This window comes from Alligator sinensis, unplaced genomic scaffold, assembly GCF_000455745.1.
Source record: "Alligator sinensis unplaced genomic scaffold, ASM45574v1 scaffold1171_1, whole genome shotgun sequence".
NCBI lineage: Eukaryota > Metazoa > Chordata > Crocodylia > Alligatoridae > Alligator > Alligator sinensis.
In genome coordinates, this window is record NW_005843369.1 from 71,483 (window position 1) to 92,002 (window position 20,520).

A 20,520-nucleotide genomic window follows, 5' to 3' on the forward strand; every position below is an offset into this window, starting at 1 on the left:
CTCTGCCTCTCCTGTTAACATTCTTCTAGGCTGAGACCTTGTACCAAACTGTATTCATCATCAGCTCAGGCTTAAGTGGAGGCAGAGAAAATGGAGGAAACTTCAGGAACCATTTCCTTACTGCCCATGATTGACAAGTCTAGCTTACTGCCAAGACGCAAAAGCATGCTGAAGTACCATAGTAACAGGTACGTGGACCATATATAACATGAATATGGAAATGCCTAGGTTAATATAGACATGACGGACTGCATTCTCTAATCTTCCAAGTTCACTGCATGCTGCACAGCACAGAAGCAGCTGCCCACACAAGCCCCAGAATAATTGAAGAAGATGGCATGGTAGGAAGAAGGTGAAACAGCCTTCTAGCACAAGTTCCATTCAAGTTCTGAGTCGACCCCTGTGCCATGGTTGAGGATCAAGAGTATGAAGTCTCCAGTATGCCCAACCTCCAACCTGATGTGGCGGAGACAACCAGAGACAAACATATGCTGTGTGTATTCAACCAAATTATGAGATAACATAGCAAGCCATTCAGAGTGAAAAGAAACAAGGTGAAGCAAACAAAGTGACTCGGCCACCATAGAAAACTTTCAATGCTATGTATGCTAACATAATTGTAATTGCAGATTATTTTGGATTCTATAGTGAGTTTTAAACCAAGATTTGTTTTTAATAAATTCACAGTATAAGCCAAATTCTGCAGTCGTTTCTCAAGCGAATTTCCCACTGTATTTATTGAGTTTTGTATGCTTGTTAAGTACAGGACTTGTCCCAATTTTCTTTCAGGAACAGAATAAATTGGCACCCGGCAAGCCAAAAGTATTACAAAAAGTCATAAATCTTAAGAACAAAAAAATAATTTGGGGTGCTATCATTCAAGATATAAAAGTTATCCATGAAAAACCTCTCCTTCCTGTCTGAATAAAATATTTGGATGTATATATAAAGACCTTTTGTTATAGACATAGAGCATAACAGTGGAGTAACATGTATAGTAATATGTATATTATGATACACACTGGACATATAATGGCAATATATATGCAGCTGTAACATGGATTTTTTCACAGTCAGGTGGGTGGAAAACTGGCTTCTGGGATGAACCCAGAGAGTAGTGGTGGATGGGTCAGTTTCTAACTGGAGAGATGTGGGCAGCGGTGTCCCCCAAGACTCTGTCCTTGAACCAGTGCCGTTTAATAACTTCATCCATGATTTGGATGAGGATGTAGAAAGCACTCTGTCCAAACTCACAGATGACACCAAACTATGGGGTATAGTAACCACACTAGAGGGTAGAGAGTGAATTCAGGCAGATTTGGATAGACTGGGAAGTGGGTGAATCAGAATAAGATGTAATTTAACAAAGATAAGTGCAAAGTGCTGCACCTGGGGAAAAGGAATCACTAAACACACCTACAGACTGGGAAGTACCATTCTAAATAGCATAGCAGTGGAAAGGGATCTCCAAGTCATAGTTGACGCAAAAATGAACACGAGTCACCGATGTGACGAGGTAATAAGTAAGGCTAACTGCACTCTTTCTTGCATTAGTAGGAGCGTCACGAGCTCGTCTAGGGAGGCGATAGTTTTCATCTGTGTAGCACTGGTGAGGCCATAGCTGGAGTACTGCATGCAGTTTTGGGAGGTTTGTGGATAACTCGGAAAGGGTTCAGAGGAGGGCTGCACGTATGGTTGTGGGCCTGCAGGTAAGACCCTATGAAGACAGATTGAGGGACCTGAATCTCTTCAGCCTCCACAAAAGAAGGCTGAGAGGTGATCTTGTGGCTGCCTACAAACTCATCCGGGGGGGGGGGGGGGGGGGGGGGAGGGGGGGGGGGGGGGGGTCAGCAGGGAATAGGGGATACTCTGTTTACCAGGGCACCCCTCGGGGTTACTAGAAACAACAGCCATAAACTGAAGGAGAGTAGATTTATATTGGACATCAGGAAGAAATTCTTTACTGTGAGGGTTGCCAAAAAACGGAATACGCTTCCAAGGGAGGTGGTCTTTCCCCTACCTTGGAGGTGTTCAAAAGGAGATTAGACAAACACCTGGCTGGGGTTACTTGAGCCCAGCGCTCTTTCCTGCCCAGAGCAGGGAGTCTGACTCAATGATCTAATAGGTCCCTTCCGACCCTAGAAATCTATTGGTCCTGGGGCTGGGCTTGCACTGGGGCCAGTTCCAGACCATGGTGTGATCCTAGCCTCAGGACCAACAAAGTTGATTGTCAGCTCCAGCCACATGCTAAGTTTAAGGCACCAAACAAACCGGATAAAAGTGTTCTACATTAAAATAAAGATCTGGATATCAAACTAAGGGGACCCCTTTACACTGATGTAAATTACCCACCAGAATTCCAAGTGGAGAGATGTGCACCTCTTTGGGATAGCCATTTCAAATGCCTCACACCTAGACAGCAAAGAAGCAGGTAATAGTCTGTTTGCATTGAGCAAAAAGGCTAGTCCATAAAACCGACATTTGACACACCTATGTAAGTTACACTAGTGTAGTTTTATCCTAGATGTTTGCCAGCATAATCCTCATGAGCTTTGATATGTTGTTTTAGTGGTAGAATCTTATGTCACCTGCCTGTCCCTTGATTACACCAGCGTAAAGCCTGATTACACCTGTGTAATTGTATCATCTGTCCAAGGCCTACAAACAACCATATTCATAGATTTATAGATGCTAGGGTCAGAAGGGATCTCAACAGATCATCAATTCTGACCCCCTGCCTAGGCAGGAAAGAGTACTGGGGTCAGACCAGGTGCTCGTCCAGCCTTCTCTTAAAGACCCCCAAGGTAGGGGAAAGCACCACCTCCCTTGGAAACCCATTCCAAATTTTGGCCACCCTTACCATGAAGAAGTTTTTCCTGATATTTAGCCTAAATCTCCTCTCTGTCTGTTTGTGACCATTGTTCCTTATTACCCCAAGAGGTGTCCTGTGAACAGAGCATCTCCAATCCCTTGCTGCATCTCCCTAATGAATTTGTAGGTGGCCACAAGATCACCTCTCAGCCTTCTCTTGTGGAGGCTGAAGGGGTCCAGGTCCCTCAGTCTCTCCTCATAGGGCTTGCCCTGTAAGCCCCTAACAATACAAATGGCCCTCCTCTGGACCCTCTTGAGTCTATCAACATCCTTCTTGAAGTATGGTGCCCAAAACTGGATGCAGTACTCCATGTGCACTCTGACCAATGCCACAAAGAGGGGAAGTATCACCTCCTTGGATCTATTTGCCATGCATCTGCTGATGCATGATAAAGTGCAGTTAGCTTTGCTGATGATTTCATCACACTGACGACTCGCATTCATTCTGGAGTCCGCTATGACTCTGAGATCCCTTTCTGCTTCCGTGCTGCTAAGAGGGTCACTTCTGAGCCAGTAAATGTGCTGGATATTTTTGCACCCTAGGTGCAGCACTCTGCACTTGTCCTTGTTGTACTACATCCTATTGTGTATTGCCCACTTTTCCAACCTGTCCAGGTCTGCCTGCAATTGTTCCGTACCCTCTGGAGTGTGCACTTCACACCACAATTTACTATCATCTGCAAACTTGGACAGAGTACACCACACACCCACATCCAAGTCACTGATGAAGATACTGAAGAGTACAGGTCCAAAGACTGAACCCTGCAGGACCCCAGTACCCACATTCTTCCCGGTCGATATAGACCTGTCAACTGCCACTCTCTGGGTGCAACACTAAGCCAATTTGCCATCCGCCAGACGGTGTAAATATCGTGTAACCATCTATGTCACAGCCTCTTAATTTATTTATGAGAACAGGATGAGATACTATATCGAAGGCCTTGCTAAAATCCAAGAAAACGACATCCACCTCTACTCCTGTGTCTAAGCATTATGTGACCCTGTCATAAAATGAAACCAGATTTGTTAGGCATGATCTACCTGCTCCAAATCCATTTCCCTGCTGTATTATTTTTCCCATTGGACTCTCACAGATATGATCCTTCATAATCTTTTCAAAGACCTTTCCAGGGATGGAGGTGAGACTGACTGGCCTATAATTACTTAGATCCTCCTTCCTCCCCTTCTTGAAAAAAGGGACCACGCTGACCCTTTTCCGGTCCTCCAGGACCTGACCCGAGTGCCACGAACACTCAAGCAGCTGTGCCAGTGGTTCTGCTATGACACTGGCCAATTCCGTCAGTACCCTTGGATGCAGCTCATCTGGGCCTGCTGACTTGAACGCATCTAGTCCATCCAAGTGACTCTGCACCAAGTCAGCGTCGACAGTTAGTAGGCTGGTGTCCTTCTGATGCCCATCTAAGAACCCATTAGGAGACTTATCTTGAGCCCTGTTCAGGAACACTGGGGCAAAAAACTTATTGAATAGCTCAGCCTTCTACCCACTCTCTCTTACCAATTGTTCCTCCTTGTTCAGTAGGGGTCCTATGCTGCCCTGCTTCTTCCTTTTACACCCTACATACCTAAAAAAAAAAAAATAATACTTTTTGTTGCCTTTAAAAGATGGAGATGCTGGGGATTGAACCCAGGACCTCATACATACAAAGCATGCACTCTACCACTGAGCTACATCCCCTTACAGAAAACTTTTTATAAAGAATCTTGTCCTCTGCACTGAACCATGATCTGCTTGATGTTAATAATCTGGTTCTTGATAAAGCCATTAATAATACTCTAAGTTTAGACTTGTGGTGATCACATGTGTAACAAAGTTATTTCCTACATCAGGCAACAGTTATAAAAGTGTCAAGATTCAGTACTATGTGGTTTATAAACCAAACTATCAAAGATACCTTCAGAGCATATTGTAGCCAGACACCTTAGGAAAAAAATCAAGGATATCTATGAGGTTCCACACAACCAGCAACTGTTTCTCCATCCAAGCAATAATGCAAAGCCCCAAGTAAGATGCGTGTAAATATGTTTAGTGAAAATGAGCTGTCACCAGTCAGGATACATCACAAATCAAAACCTGCAGCCACAAAGAAGTATGCATATACAACATGAGAAGCAGAGATCAGGCCTCAATTTTGTTATTGTATGGACTGCTGATGATAACTGAGTAGATCTTGGCATTGTGGCAGTCTTAAGATTGGAAAACTTAAAACTTTCCATAGCATTTAGCATACAAAAGAATTTCCAATTTCACTAATGTACACATCATGCTGAAGTTTATCAGTCATGAAAAACCTCAGCTTTTTTCAGTGTTTCTTGTCCTAACAAGTTACAATGAAGCCTTGTTCTTTACAAGAATGGATAAAAACTTTATTAAAGAGGGGGAATGTATGCAGTGATGTCACAGGTACACAACTAAATCTAACAAACAATACGTCTGTTGTCAAGGATGAAAGTCTTTCAAAGAATGAATAACATATTGCTTCTCTTTCTGACCATGCCAGAGACATTGCAACTCTTAGTACCTTGTTTACTCACATACTGCACCCATTCTCACAAAACCAGCCCTCCAAAAAAATGGAGTGCGTGTTTAGTAGGGAAGCTGATTTTCTTCACTGGAATAGAAGAATGGAAAAGCTGTGCTGTAATGGTCATCACTTCTCTCTGGACCAGCAAGCAAGAGGGGTAAATGTCTAGTTTTAACCCACTCCCAGCTGCTGCCAAGATAGAGGAGTTGTTGTAAATTCAGCAGTGCCTATGAAAAGGTTAACTCTCTAGCTTTTTCCTGAATCATCCAGTGAGCTCGTGGATGGGAAATAAGCTGCTGCTTGTAGACAGCTCTCTCAGCCATGACTCTGGAAAAATCTCTGCCCCCCTCCCCAACATCCTGCCTTCCAAAAACAAGAGCAGGTCTTATCTGGGGGACAGGGAGAGGAGGGAAAGGGATGTGGGACAATATGGTACGAGGAGGGTAGTGCCGTTTAGCCAAGACCAGAACTGTCAAAAGCATTCAGTGCAGCATGAGTGATATGGGTATACTCAGCAAGCAACCCTACAAAATAATTCCTAGCAGAAACCCTCTCAAAAATGGAATTGCTCTCAAATTTAGTCATGCAAATGAAGATTGGCAGCCCATATGGACAACTGTCCCTGGAGTGCTTGTCAAATGCAGTTGCAAAAAAGGATATATAAAAAAATTGTGCAAGTGTCTAAAGGTTAGTCTATCATGTATCAGTGGATCTTCCTGAGGTAGCAATGGCAACTATGTATTTAGTTGACAAATAAGTTGGCATATGCAGCCTGACAAACATCCAAAAGCCATATAAGACCAATTGTGACAACCTCATAACATCAACTTCATTCCCATGCCATTATTAACCCCACTATGTTTAGATTGGCTAAAGGACTGGAAATACATAAGTTTTATATTTCAGGATACAAAAAACATGAACAAACAAACCCAATGCCCCTCCCTTAACCCCCCCCCCAAAAAAAAAAACCCCAAACCCCCAGCATAAGCTGAGAGATGAAAAATGTATATGCATAAGATAATTTGTATTTTATTTATGGTCAATTCAATTATTTGGAAAGGCATCTGAATCAAGTTGCTCTTAAAAGATAAAACCTCATCTAGAAATTCAATTTCTATACACAGCAAACAAAAAAATTCCATGCTGATATCACAGGGCATCATTCCGAAATGGTTCCAACTCTTAGATGTAGATTTCATGCCCAATTTGTTACCATGCTCATCAAACCCATAGCTTGCCAGAAAACATTTCCACTAGTTACTCCACATACTGCTAGGAAAGGTGATGGTGCAACATGCTTAACACCCAGACCATCGTTTTCCTCATGGTTCCCACGAGTCCCCCACTGGAGTAAGTTGTACCCTCACAGATACAGAGGAGCAGCAGCAGCAGCAGCTCTGGGAAAGCTAACTGCACCTAAAGCAGGAAGAGAAGTAAGCTTTTTTTTTTTTTCAGCAGAGAAAGGGCATACAAAGCTTCCAGGCAACCAGTGTATACCTGCTGAGTAATTGCAGCAAGGCAAAGGAATAGAAAGAGTGCAAGAGATCTGCAAGAGAGGCAGCAAAGAACAAACTCCAGGCAACACCACCAACTGTTACCCATATCGGTGTGCCTGGCTACAAGCAGAAACATGGTCTTGCAGTAATACTATCTTGCAGAGATGCTTTCTATAATCTGGCAGGAAAAAGGGAAATAAAACACATATCCATATGTATGTTCAAATGCTTGCCTTCTAGGGTACTGGCTGAAACATAATTCTGACTTTGCTTTGATTTTTCAATTTACCTTGCTGTTCCCTTCCTATGAATAGCCTGAAAATAAAGAGAAGTAAAAAAAATAAGAAATAAATCAAAATACTTTTATAGGTATACTAGAATGACTGTGCTTCCTCTGTCAAAAACATCATTACAAGACAGATTGATGCCTGCAGTACACTTACTTAGAAAGACCAGATTGATGGTATTAGCCTATGGACTAGTCCTCCATAGGTAGAACAGGAAAACTAAATAGCTGGAACTGGGCTACACAAAATACTATTACTGCTTTGAGTGTCAGTGTTCCCGTTCCCGTCCCCACATTGCTGTTTTAGTTTTTAACTCACAAGATGGAAAAAAAAAATCCCACAACCCAAAATACTACTGGGACTGCGCACTGAAGTGAATCACTAGATGATATATAGTTGCTTTGTGGATTATGTACAAAAGAATAAATGGAGAACTCCTGGACTAGACAGCCTAATAGGTTCCATCTAACATATATGTCATCACTAACACAATTCCTAAATTTAATTAAAAATGTTTTGAAGCACAACAAAATTATTAGGATGGAAACCAGTTCCAGATTTTAGCAACCAAAACCCATTCTTCTTTTCATTTTCTAGGTTTCTATTAACAAATTCACTCATGTTATTGGCAACGTAAAATGAGGTGGGCAAGTCCATGCCATGGCAGCAGAAGCAGTTCTACTTCATTGCTGTTGCAACAGCACCCAGATGTACAGACCCTGTGGTGCTGCCATAGCAGCAGTAACTGGTATGGCTAGACTATGTTGTGGCAGCAGGTAAGACTCCCAGAGCAGTCCCTGGAGCAGAATGTAAAACTTCTCCTGCCCTGACCCTACTCCTCACTGCCAGTCTCACACCTCCTCCCCCTGCTCATTATGCTTCTTGAAAATGTTCCCATTTACTTCAATCGAGTTATGCTTGTTGCAAATCTACCCTGCCTTCTGCCTGACTTCAGACTAACATCAAAAACTACCTCACTTTAATGTATCTGACAGCAAAACTGGCTACCTGCAAAATGCAGGAGCTAGAGAAAAAGAAAAGGGATAGAAAAAAAAAGCAGAAAATGTGGCTTTAGTGTTCTTGAGAGGTTCCTTACAGCATTTCAACAACAATTATAGATAGATTTTATATTTCTAGAAAGAAGGAGTTGATTTTCCAACATTTTAGATTTAAAAACCACCAAAAAAACCCTCACCATCTTCTGCTAGACATCGTATTACTTTGGGGTCTTTATACTACCTGTACGCACCAAGAAATTACCACCACCACACCTCCTTGTGGGTATGTGGAAGGAGGAAGGGGGAGACAGCATAAAACAAGTAGTGAAAACTTGCAAGCTCTTTTCATTTAAATTTCTGTTTAGTGATAAATCATCCTTAAACAGTTTACCAACAGAATAAATAGAAGAAGTTTCATTATATAGTTGAGATTACAATCATTAGGCTTTTCCATCACCAAGGGTAAAACTAAGTGTGAGGACTATTAAACAGTGTAAATGTTTCAACTATAAGAACAATTTTGTGGAATAGTTTTAAGCCAATCTACTGTGTAAATATAACAGTCAATAATTCTCAACTTTTCTCATTTTCTCCCATGCTGCTTTGGTCTAAATATATTCATTGCGTTTCAACATAAAATATGGAAGAGTCTCAAGCATCGTCTAGTGTAGAGTATGATACAAAGGCCTGTAATTAGGGAGATATCTGGAGTTTTTTTTCAGCCCCACTTTCAACCTGCTATATGATTTTAAACAAGTACATGAGGGGGGAAGGGAGAAACCAAAACCAACGCCCCACCCTGAATAATCATAACCAGTGTATAATGACTTTGTGAACTTCATTAATTCATTAACAGGGAACTGCTTGGAGATTAATAGGTAGAAGGCCTCTAGTAGTGTTTACAAAAAAACCTGGCCACTCTTGAAATTATGGAACAGTTTAATCTGGGTTTGTGTAATAAAGTAACTCACACATTGTGTTAAACGGAGTGGTGTAAATAAAGAGCTTGTGAAGTGCTTGGCCTATATAATGAAGCATAACATGGCAAAAAATGGGTAGAAAATTCATATGGAAATTAGATAATAAGATGCCTTCTAATGAATTCATTTTTATTAGGCAATCTGATCATTTATAATAAATAAATAATTTGGACAAAGTATTAATACAATTACCATCATGTTCTACCTAAAAATAATAATAATTAAAACTAAATAACACCTGATTCACCATCCTATCATTGTTAAGACAAAGTTGGACAGGTAAATAAGTAATTCATTTACTGTGGTGTTGGTTAAGATATCTGCTCTCCTTTAAGAGAGAATGGAATTAATTATATGATCTCTGTGATGTTTTGGAAAAGTGGTATAGATAGATGCAAGAATAACAATTTAGATGAGTAACATTTTATGAAGATACAACATTTATATTAGTGGTAGGTCATGTAATTACTTTAAACCAAATCCTAGATCCTTGCTCAATGCAATTAAACTGGATTTGCTCCAATTCTTTTAATGATTTGGGGGGAATCATCCTTTCCCCATGAATAGAAAGGGAAAGCACCTGCTAAGGGGGATATCAGAAACTAAACCCATCAAATTCCGCTACAGAAGAGTTCTCATAATTGGATCAACACAATTGCATCCCCATTCACTATGCTCTTAGTTCTACTAAGTCAACTTCTCTTACCTTTGGCACTGTTAAAGAGAGGCAGTTATTATTACATATAGATAATATGTTTTACAACAATCTTCCAAATCACTGCAGCAGCAGTGTTGTAAAATGTCTCAATACATTTTAGAATAATTAATATTGACTATTAAGAGTTTATTTAAAAATGAAAAGAAGCCATTTAGGAACAGTCTAGATTTAAGGTTTCTGCACTAGCTGAGGGTATGGAGGCAATATTTCAAAGTGGTTTCTCCCACCACACCAATACTACAGAACTGAGGGAGACCAATTACTTACTTGGCAGGCATTATAAATCAACTGGTGATCCAATTTTTTGATCCCTAGAATCTGTTGAAACATTTCATAAAGCTGTTCCTTGCTCAGAATAAGTTCCGATACAGCACTTAATGCCATTCTATTCGGCTGTTTGCAAAAGTCCTCTTCTCCCCTGTATATGGCATCGTATTTGGCTAGCCAAGAACTTAACACTGTCTCCTTGCTTAATCCATCAATCTCTGGCAAACTTCGGACCCTCTTTTCTATGTTTTTCTTAAAAACATCTCTAAAGTCATTTGCAGAGCATCCTCCACTGTGAACCATTCGGGCAACTCGGTCACTCTTGAGAAAAACCTTTTGAAACAAAACAAAAACAAAAAATAAAAGTTAGGTGCACATATAAAAACTGACCAAACTAGTGTACTGGAGTTACATATAAGTATTGTGCAATAATAATAAAAAAAAAGAGAGAGTCATAATATAAAATGATAAGCACCAAAGATGTTAAACTTTTCTTTTACATAAATGTATATTCAATAGCTTTTTTTTTTTTTTTTTTTTATAGGTTCCAAGTGGCTCTGATTATTTAAGCAGCAAACAAAACAAAAGAATCCCTGCCTCTACACAGAAATATCACAGCTAAGTATAACAATTTTGAATGAAAAATTATTTAATGTTTTTTCTCCGAGGCTTTTCTCAACCATTCTTCAAGGAGATCCAAAACACCTTGGAAATATTCCCAATGTCCAGAACGTATGTGTATTCCAAATGGAACAAAATAAACAAAATCTATTCCTCCTGAAGACAGAACAAACAGACTTTTTAAGCTCTACTACTATTTTAAAAAACATCAGTAGGGACCTACCAAATTCATGCCGAGAGTGGGTTGTGCAGCAGCTCATTTGAATCTTGAAGGTTCCCCTGTGTGCTCCCCACACTGCTGATTAGTGGAAGGGCCCCGCTGCTCGCTGCTCACTCCTGATCAGCAGGGAGGCAAAAACCACAGTTTTAAATATAGTGCCATTTTTGCCACTTACCACTAATTGGCAGCTCCAGTCTATTGCTGACAGGCAAAAACAGCACCATATTTAAAACCATGGTTTTTGCCTCCCTGCTGATCAGTAGTGGAAGGGGGTAAGGGGCACATGCAGCAGAGCTCTCCCTGGCAGTGAGGTCTGTGGCTGCCCCTGTGCCCACCCGGGACAGCCCATGCCATGCTCCAGCCTGTGCCCACTGGCCTGACCCTGGCCAGCATTCACATCTTCCAGCAGGGCTGCTTCCAGTGAGGCTGCAGCCACCCAAATGCTGCTCTGCTCCCCTTGCCTCCAGTAGTGGCTCCTCCTCCTGCCATGCTGCTCCAGGCCAGGAGGAAGCTTCCGCCAGGCAGCTCCTGCCCCAGTGCACAGAGCTCTGGCTCCAGCTTCCAGCTGCCTTCCACCCACTTACCCACCCAGTGTGATGAGCAGCCACCTCCAGGTGCAGGCTGAAGAATGGCACAGGCTGTCCCAGGCAGGGCTTGGCTTCATGTGAAGCACCACAGAGACAGCCACAGACCACACTGCCTGGGCGAGCTCTGCTGCATGTGCCCTCCCCTACTCCTGATCAGTGGGGCGATGAAAACTGCAGTTTTAAATATGGTGCTGTTTTGCCAGTCAGCAACAGATAGCAAGGCTGCCAGGGCCCCTTGGCCAATCAGCAGCCAGCAGCAAAAATGGCGCCATATTGAAAGCTGTGGTTTTTGCCTCCCTGCTGATTAGGAGTGAGTAGTGAGCAATGAGGCCCTCAGTCCACAGGGAAACCTTCAAGATTAAAGGAGCTTCTGTGCAGCCCACTCCTGTCGTGAATTTGGTACATCAGTAAAGGAAAACGCAGCCCTCAGAAAAATCTGCAATAGTACACAGACACAACAAAGAGCTACAAACTGGAGGAGGCATTACAATAAGAGGTCCAAGGACTGGGAAAAACCATGAAGAAACAGCAGTTGTACTGAAAGGATACTGTAATCCGGGCTAACAGTGAACAGCTAGTGGTTCCAGAAGAGATGCAAGTGGAGCTAATACAGTATAAACTAAAACACAAAAACAAGAACATTCTCTGTGGAAAAAGACAATGTATTAGAAGATAATAAAACAATAGAAATGTAAATGAAAACACAAAACTGTAATAACATCGTTTTTGTTATTTTTTCAGAATGTAAGTATTACTTCACCAAAAACACAGTTTTCTAAACTCCCCCTCCCCAGTACGTGGGACATCCTTCATAGATTGATCCTTGAAGGTCCAATGACCTTCATATCCTTCAGATCTCTCTTACTAATAACTAATGGATAGAGAAAAGTATTTAAGCATAGCATGTGGCAGGCAAACTGAGTTATGCTAAGGCTCTTAGCCAGAGTCTAGGCCTTCCCAGAACTAAGCAATAAAATTGTACTAAGTACCTTATAAAGCAGTGGAAAAAGCAAGTGCTGCAATTGGTACACTGGGTGAACCAGGTACAACAATTTCCCTATAAGATAAAAAAAACAAAAACTGAGTAGGACTGGAGTACCTTATCTAAAAAGATAAGATATGAAACCTGTGGATTGAACAATTTGGGATGAGAAAAATTACAAAAGTAATGAACAAACAAAGAAAGCTACGTGCTCATGCTGTAACTTTGGGGAGACAGGGACAACCATGGATTTTCTGCTTGAATAGCTGGAAAGCCAGAAACAAACATCCCACACACCCGGTGGAGGACCCAGGGCCCAGTACCCCCAAAAGTTGTTGCTGTAACATCTAAAGGAGCCACTTGCCAGGTCACATGAGGAGCAGGAAACCTGTAATAGAGATTAGGGGTTACTATTAAAGTTCACTTTATATCAAATCAGATGAGGGGCCGTGTCAATCCTTAGAGTCTCTGGCAAAAAGAAGCCTATACATAGCTGGTAACATAGCTGGTCATTAAGAAAAGTGTATAAACATATATAATTGTGATTGCATTGCTCTTAACCACCTTTCAAACAGTTTGCCTTCTTATTCTGGAAGTTCTTTAAGAGATTAATAGTTTTTGTGTATTTGGAAAGTACATAGCACATTATGGGCACAATGAGAAAACAAACGACAAAGGCAACAATAAAGTACAGCTGTGATTAAAGATTCCATTTTCCTTCCATGAACAGGAGTATTAAACAAACAAATAGTATTATTGTGCATCGCATAAAAATACCCAAAACAAATTAAATTAAAAGAGAAAGCAAAAGTAAAAAATTAGTTCAATTTGTAAAGTTTTTCTGAACACCCAAAATAATCTGTATTGTCCTATAACCTTTAGATTACAAAAAAAAGTCATGATTAATATTTTTTTAATTGAAAAATATTTCTATTGGAAATAGAAAATATTTCTATATTTTAAAAAAAATATAGAAAAATATTTCTACATTTTTAGCTAATTAAATATGTTCTCTAGTTTCACCTCTTATTTTGTAGACATTGATTTATCACAGGGTTTCTCCCAGTACACCCCTACTGCTGCTCTGGTTGCTGCTACAGCAGGGCTCGCTGGGCTCCCTCTCCCTTTGCTGGGTTTCTCTTCCTGCCCATGCCCCAAGAGGCAGGGCAGCAACAGCCTTCAATGCAGGGGGAGCCACTCACACAGTGCAGTGTAGTCAGGGGGTACCCACCCGTGCAGCGCAGCAATATGGTGGAGAGAGTACCTGCCCACTGTGTTGGAGGGAGCCTACAGCCAGGGAAGTAAGGCAGGGGGACCCTAGCCCCTACAGCATGCAACCTCCAGCTGCTAAGATTTGGACAACTGGTACAGCAAGTGAGGCTTTAGGAATCTAATGCTGGCATGATAAAAAGTAGCTCAAATGTCGCAAAACTGCAAAAAGATATAAACATCACTTAAAAACAAAACTCCAAGATATTGCAAATTTAGCCAATACCATTTGGAATAAATATATTCTGTTGTTTCCTTTGTGTAATCATTTACAATTAAAACAAATTCATTTTTATAGGATCATCAAAGAAAAGCAAATGTAGTAGTAAAGGGGAACTCATGCAGTCTTCACACCTGGCTCTCCTCTTATTTATTTATTCAATTTATATGCCGCTCTTACCAACAACAGCTCAGGGTGGCTTACAATAAGGGGAAAGAGCTCACAATAAGAGAACAGACTAACTTATAAAATAGGACAGTGACAAGAGAACAAAACAATTTAAAATGAAACTAGATGCCCTAAACATGATCTCAGCCTCAGTTTGCCAAACTTCTTCCCAAATAGGAAGATCTTACAGTACTCCTGAAAGATGTCCAGTTTCAGGCTCTGGCAGGCCTCAAGAGGCATTGAGTTGCACAACAAAGAAGCAACAGCTAAGAACAACCTCCCCTATGCTTTTTGCCAAGCAGACTTGGGGTACTAATGGTACTTGCTTGACTTTCAGGATTGTACTGGGCTCTCTTTGACGGCAACAGATTTTCCAGCCCAGTAATGCAAACCTTATAAAATAGGTCCAGACCAAATGAACAGGTGACACACACATGCACGCATGGGCACAAAGTCAGTCATCTGTATTAAAGTCTTCACATCACTGTTTATTTCCAGTACAGCAGATGCATCTAGTAAAAATGTGGAATATGCACGATACATGAAAGTCCTGACACTTCACTGTATCACTTCCTTCCTTTGTGCATATTGATTGAGACTGTGACAAGGAAGGACGTCAGGGTTGCCATGCTCTCCCCTGCTGCCTCCTTTACCATGCTAAGCTGTCGGCTCGCACCCTCGTATTCTCGCCTGCCACAACTTTGATTGTATATATTTTTATAGGGAGGCTGCCTTCCTTCTTCTTGGCCACGGTTGTCCTGTCACCTCCATTTCTTCTACTGTAGTGTGTTTTCCGTACTCCTCAGCCTTATGGGCTATGCATGGCTCCTAGCACCCCAATACCACGCCCCAAGCCTCGCAGATGTCATAGACGTTGTTAGGCCTCTCTGTTCGCGCCCTCTCTAGCGCTCGGGCTCTCCAGTCCCATCTCTCTCTCTCTCTTTCTGTGCCCTTCTCTCCAGGGCCTTCTCAATAGTGCCGCCCTTCTCTCCAGGGCCTTCTCAATAGTTGCCCCATTTCTGGGGCTCACCACGCCCACACTGGGGCTTCTCAACTGCCCCTCTCTGGGGCTGGGGTCTATGTACCCCGTAAGCAGCGCCCTCACTGACGCTGGGGTCCCCACACTATTGTGAGTCCCCTATGAGGCCTCCTCCATCCCCTAATAGCCTCTCCTAAACCACCAGTGTAACCAATAGCAAACACAAACAGTAACATAAACACCAGCCTCTTGGCTACCACATAAACATAAGCCACTAGCTATAACTATGCTCAGGCCTACTGGGTTCTCTATCCTACCACAGTGACCAACGCTGCTCTGGCATCCAAGCTTAGCTTCTCTTTTCTGGCGGGGAGCTCCTTCTCCCTTAGCTGCTGGTTGGGAACTGCCTCCTGGACTCCTTCCTGTGGTTTACATAGGAGCCAGGCCCTGCCCCTTCCTTCAGCTGGCTAGGCAGGTGTGAGTCATTAGCCCCCTTTGGTTGCCTCAGCAACTGGCACCTGAAGGGTTATCCCAGCACTTCTAGTAGCAGGCACCCTAGTGCCCTGCTACAGAGACCATGAATTCAAGGTAAGTAAAGGAATGACTCAACTACTCATCTAGAACTTCCACTGGCTTGCACAAACTACATGCAGTCTGTAAAGTTCATGGACTAGTTTGTAAACACAGAATTCTCTCAAGAACAAAAATGCTCTGTTGTGTCCTCCAGTTGTTGATCTGTAAAAGATGTGGAAGGCAGCAGCACAATATCTGGTCACTGCAAAATGATTTAGGGAAGTGTTATTAACATTTTAATGTTTGCACAGCTATTTGCTGAAATAAAACGTGATTAGAATGTATACCAGATCCCTCACCAAAAATTTATTCTACTCCAGTGTAAAATAAATATGCCTCCTCCCAAAGTTGTAAGGGAACATGGGTTTACACCAAAATAAAACAGTGCATTTTCCCACTATCTGCACTAGGGTTTGTCAGCATCACAGTACTTATAACAATAGATTTGCTTATCATTATTTTCTATAATTAAAAATAAACAAAGATGAACATGCTTAAGCAATACAAAAGAATATATCAGCATTTAATATGTACGTTGAATGAAAGATTTAATATGACGTAGAAGCAAACAAACATCCTGTTCCTATAAAAATTACATTATTGTAAATTGCATTCAGATTGAAGACAAAAACATATACTATTTCAAGGTATTTAACACACACACACAGCCAATGATTAGAGAAGTAATAAAGATAAAGATTTAAAATGACTCAGAATTAAAGGCAATTAGCATACAAGAGAAAACTCAAACATCTGTTCTGGTGGATCTGATTCAACTTCTCTCATGGTCACTACCCTAACTCAGGACCAACCCATTTGAACTGCAATTTCATTAGAGACACTATCTAAATCAAATACGTCACAACATACTTAAACAGCTTGTACTTCAGATTATTTTTTAAATGAAAATAAAGATCATTTGTGCATAAAGTATACGTTAGTAAAAGTTTTGTTTGATAGAAAATGAAGGGAAAGTTACAGTTAAGAATGAAATGTGCCATGTGTACTGCAAATTTGAAACAATAAATGAACTAAAAAGCTCTTAAGTGTCTTGCACACCCTTACACTGAAAGGACATACAGTCTTTCACTATACACTTGTGGTTTCTCCTGGGAAATACCAAATATCTCTATACAGCTTCTGATAAAGTCCTCAGTTTTAGAGAAATAAACCAAGCTAATTTACAGACTCCTCTGGAATCATTGCCTCTAATACAGAGCTGTGCAAAACAACATGTTATTATTTTTGTTGAAGTAAAACCTTCTCTATATTTAATTCAATGAAATGCTTACAATCTAAGGTCAGGAGGTCTGCTATTCAATTGAAGAAATCTAACTGAAGAACCGAGTTATTTTTCCCATAATATATTTCTTTTTTGTGTGTAAAAACATTAAGCAATGGATGCTTCATTTAAATGTATCCATTTATATTATTAAATAGAGACAAAAAAACTTTAAGATAAGCTTTGTTTAAAAAAGGAGAAACCTATACATGTAGCTTTTTTCCACTAGACCTAGAAAGTACAAATCCAGATCAAAATTTAGATGCGATCCAAATACAAGTAAATTGCCACATTAAAGCTTCATACTAACTAATGAAGCTGTACAGAAACAAGTTACAGAACACACAAGGTGTGTCCACACATGCAAGCACGTGCGCTTGCAGCAGCTCAAATAGAAGCTGTGCAAATTTGAGCCAGCGCTTTTTGCCTCAGCGCAAGCGCTGGGACATGCACTTTGTTGTGGAGCAAACTGTGCCACTTGGGGCAAAATAACCCTGCCTGGCTCCTCCCAGATCTGCAACTAAGGGGAGCTAGAGCCTGGGGCCAGCACCTGTGCTGTCCCCATCAGTATAAAAAGCTGCCCTGTCCTGGCCCCATCCATACAAAAAGCTGCCCTGGAAAGCAGCTCAGAGCTACTCACTCTCAGGAGCTTCTGGGGCTCAGCCAGTTGGTACCTGGGGACACTACCCTTTGTGCCAGCTGGACTGCTGCAGCATCCCAAATCCATTTTTAAAAATACCCCAAAATCTATGTTCTTCCACAATTAAGACAAAAGATCACTCTATACACACACAACTAGAGAGAGAGAGAATGATCAGTTGGGTAATGCTTTATTGGTATATTTACAAAGTTAAAGCAATTTGGAAGCCTACCAGTGTCTCTCATCATGAAAAAATAAATTCTAAATACCTGTGGGTGTTGATGTGTGCTTTTGGTTTTCTTCACATGATGGGTGTGTGATGGGGGGGGATGTGGTGTTTGCAGGCAGGGGGTGGGAAGGGGTGTGTGTGTGTGTGTGTGTGTGTGTGTGTGTGGGGCAATTGCTGGCCCCGGGCCCCAGCTCCCCCATCCAGGGCCCATAACTGACCTTTCACAGCAGCAGCGGGGGGGACTGTGCGCCAAGGCCAGCCGGGTCTTGCCAGCCATGGGGCTGCTCCTGCCGCCCAGCCAGGCCAGTCTCGTGGTGGCAGGACCCAGCGTGGCACATGGAGAACATGTGCCAGGCCCAGCCGGGTCCTGCAACCCTTGGGGCTGCTCTGCCACCCAGCCGGGCTCGGCCAATAGCGACAGGTCCCGGCGCGGCATGTGGGGACCACGTGCTGGGCACAGCTGAGTCCTGGGAGCCCTCTGCTGAGGGTGCACACTATGCCATCTTCAAGGTCATTGATGAAGACATTGAACACGAGCCGTCAGTGTGATGCTGCGGCTGGTAAAGCGAGCAAAACACTGGCTTGCATCCATAGATGCTTCTCAAGCAAATCCCGGGACGTCATTCTCCCACTGTACTCGGCCTTGGTGAGGCTGCAGCTGGAGTAGTGCATCCAGTTTTGGGCTCCACAATTCAAAAAGGATGTGGAGAAGCTTGAGAGGGTGCAGAGGAGAGCCACGTGCATGATCAGAGGTCAGGAAAACAGACCTTATGATGAGAGGCTGAGAGCCATGGGGCTATTCAGTCTGGAAAAGCGCAGGCTCAGGGGTGATCTGGTGGCCACCTATAAGTTTATTAGGGGTGCTCATCAGGATCTGGGGGAACATCTGTTCACCAGAGCCCCCCAAGGGATGACAAGATCAAACGGTCACAAACTCCACTATGACCGATTCAGGCTGGACATAAGAAAGAACTTCTTCACTGTTCAACCCTCAAGGTTTAGAATAGACTGCCGCCAGAGGTGGTTCAAGACACATTTGGATGCTTATCTTGCTGGGATCCTATGATCCCTGCTGACTTCCTGCCCCTGGGGCAGGGCGCTGGACTCGATCTTCTGGGGTCCCTTCCAGCCCAAATGTCTATGAAAATTAGCCCCAGGATTGAGCCCTGGGGCACTCCACTTGATATTTGCTGCCAACTAGATATTGTGCCATTGATTACTACTCTCTGCATCTGATACTCTACTCAGTTTTCTATCCACCTTATAATCCATTTATCCAGCCCATATTTCCTTACCTTGCCTGCAAGAATGTTGTGGGAGACTGTATCAAAAGTCTTGCTAAAATCAAGGTACACCACATCCACTGGTCTCCCCACATCCACAGAGTCAATCAGCTCATCATAGAAGGCAATCAGGTTGCTCAGGCATGACTCATCCTTGGTGCATCCATGCTGACTGCTCCTAATCAACTTTTTCTCCTTCAAGTGTTTAGAAATGGATTCCTTGAGGATCTGCTCCATAAATTGTCAAGGTCAATAAAAAAGTCCTTTTTTCAGATCTGTGGGGAGCCGGAGGAAAAGCAAGGGCAACATTGGACCCCTGCTAAACCAGACGGGACAACTGACAACTGAAACCAGGAAAAAGCCAACCTATTAAAGGGTACTTTGCATTGGTCTTTCATCAGTCCCATGGGACGCACATTCCCACTACGGGACAGGGATGCCCGGGTGAGGGAGATTCCCTGCCCTCCATCAATATTGACCTCATGAAGGAATACCTTGAGAAGCTGGACATCCGCAAGTCAGCCGGCCCTGAAAATCTACACCCCAGGGTACTCAAGGAGAGCTGGCAAGCATCATAGCCCAGCCCCTGGCATGGATCTTCGAGCACTCCTGGCGCTCTGGTGAAGTGCCCTAAGACTGGAAGAAGGCCAATGTGGTGCCCATCTTCAAGAAAGGGAGGAAAATGGATCCAGCAAACTACAGGCCCATCAGCCTGACCTCTATCCTGGGGAAGGTCTTGGAAAAGATCAAAGAGGCCATCCTTAACAGATGGCAATATCCTGAGGGATACCCAGCATGGGTTTGTTGTGGGTACGTCTTGCTTGACCAATCTCATTTCCTTTTACAACCAGGTGACCTATCACCTGGACAAGGGGAAAAAGATTGATGTCGTACATCTTGACTTCAAAAAAAGCCTTCAATCTGATATCCCATGATCACCTCTTGGCAAAACTGGCCAACTGCAGCCTCGGGTCCACCACGATCCACTGGCTGGGGAATTAGCTCTGTGATCAGACCCAGAGGATGGTAGTTAAGGGAAGTCAATCATCATGGTGCCCTGTGACCAGTGGGGTCCCCCAAGGCTCTGTCCTTGGACCTATATTGTTCAACATCTTCATTAATGATGTGGGCATTGGAGTCAGAAGCCGACTGGCCAAGTTCGCTGACGACACCAAACTCTCGGGTAAATTATCCACACCTGAGGAGAGGAGGGTGATCCGGGCAGATGTCGACAGGCTCAGGAAATGGGCGGATGAGAACCTGATGGTGTTTAATGCCGAAAAATGCGAGGTTCTCCACCCTGG

The 20,520-nt window shown here is 42.7% G+C and overlaps 1 protein-coding gene and 1 non-coding gene across 2 annotated transcripts in view; both read right to left on the reverse strand.

The window, feature by feature from the left end:
• Window positions 1–20,520, reverse strand: part of LOC102374289 (calcium-dependent secretion activator 2-like) — a 167,565-nt gene that overhangs the window by 60,849 nt on the left and 86,196 nt on the right. The window contains exon 2 of the mRNA XM_006038503.3: window positions 10,164–10,496. Coding sequence (XP_006038565.3) covers window positions 10,164–10,466 — 303 coding nt within the window. The 5' untranslated portion in view covers window positions 10,467–10,496. The remainder of the gene's footprint in view (window positions 1–10,163; window positions 10,497–20,520) is intronic.
• Window positions 4,496–4,567, reverse strand: TRNAT-UGU. Its single transcript has one exon. It is a non-coding gene; the product is annotated as a tRNA-Thr (tRNA).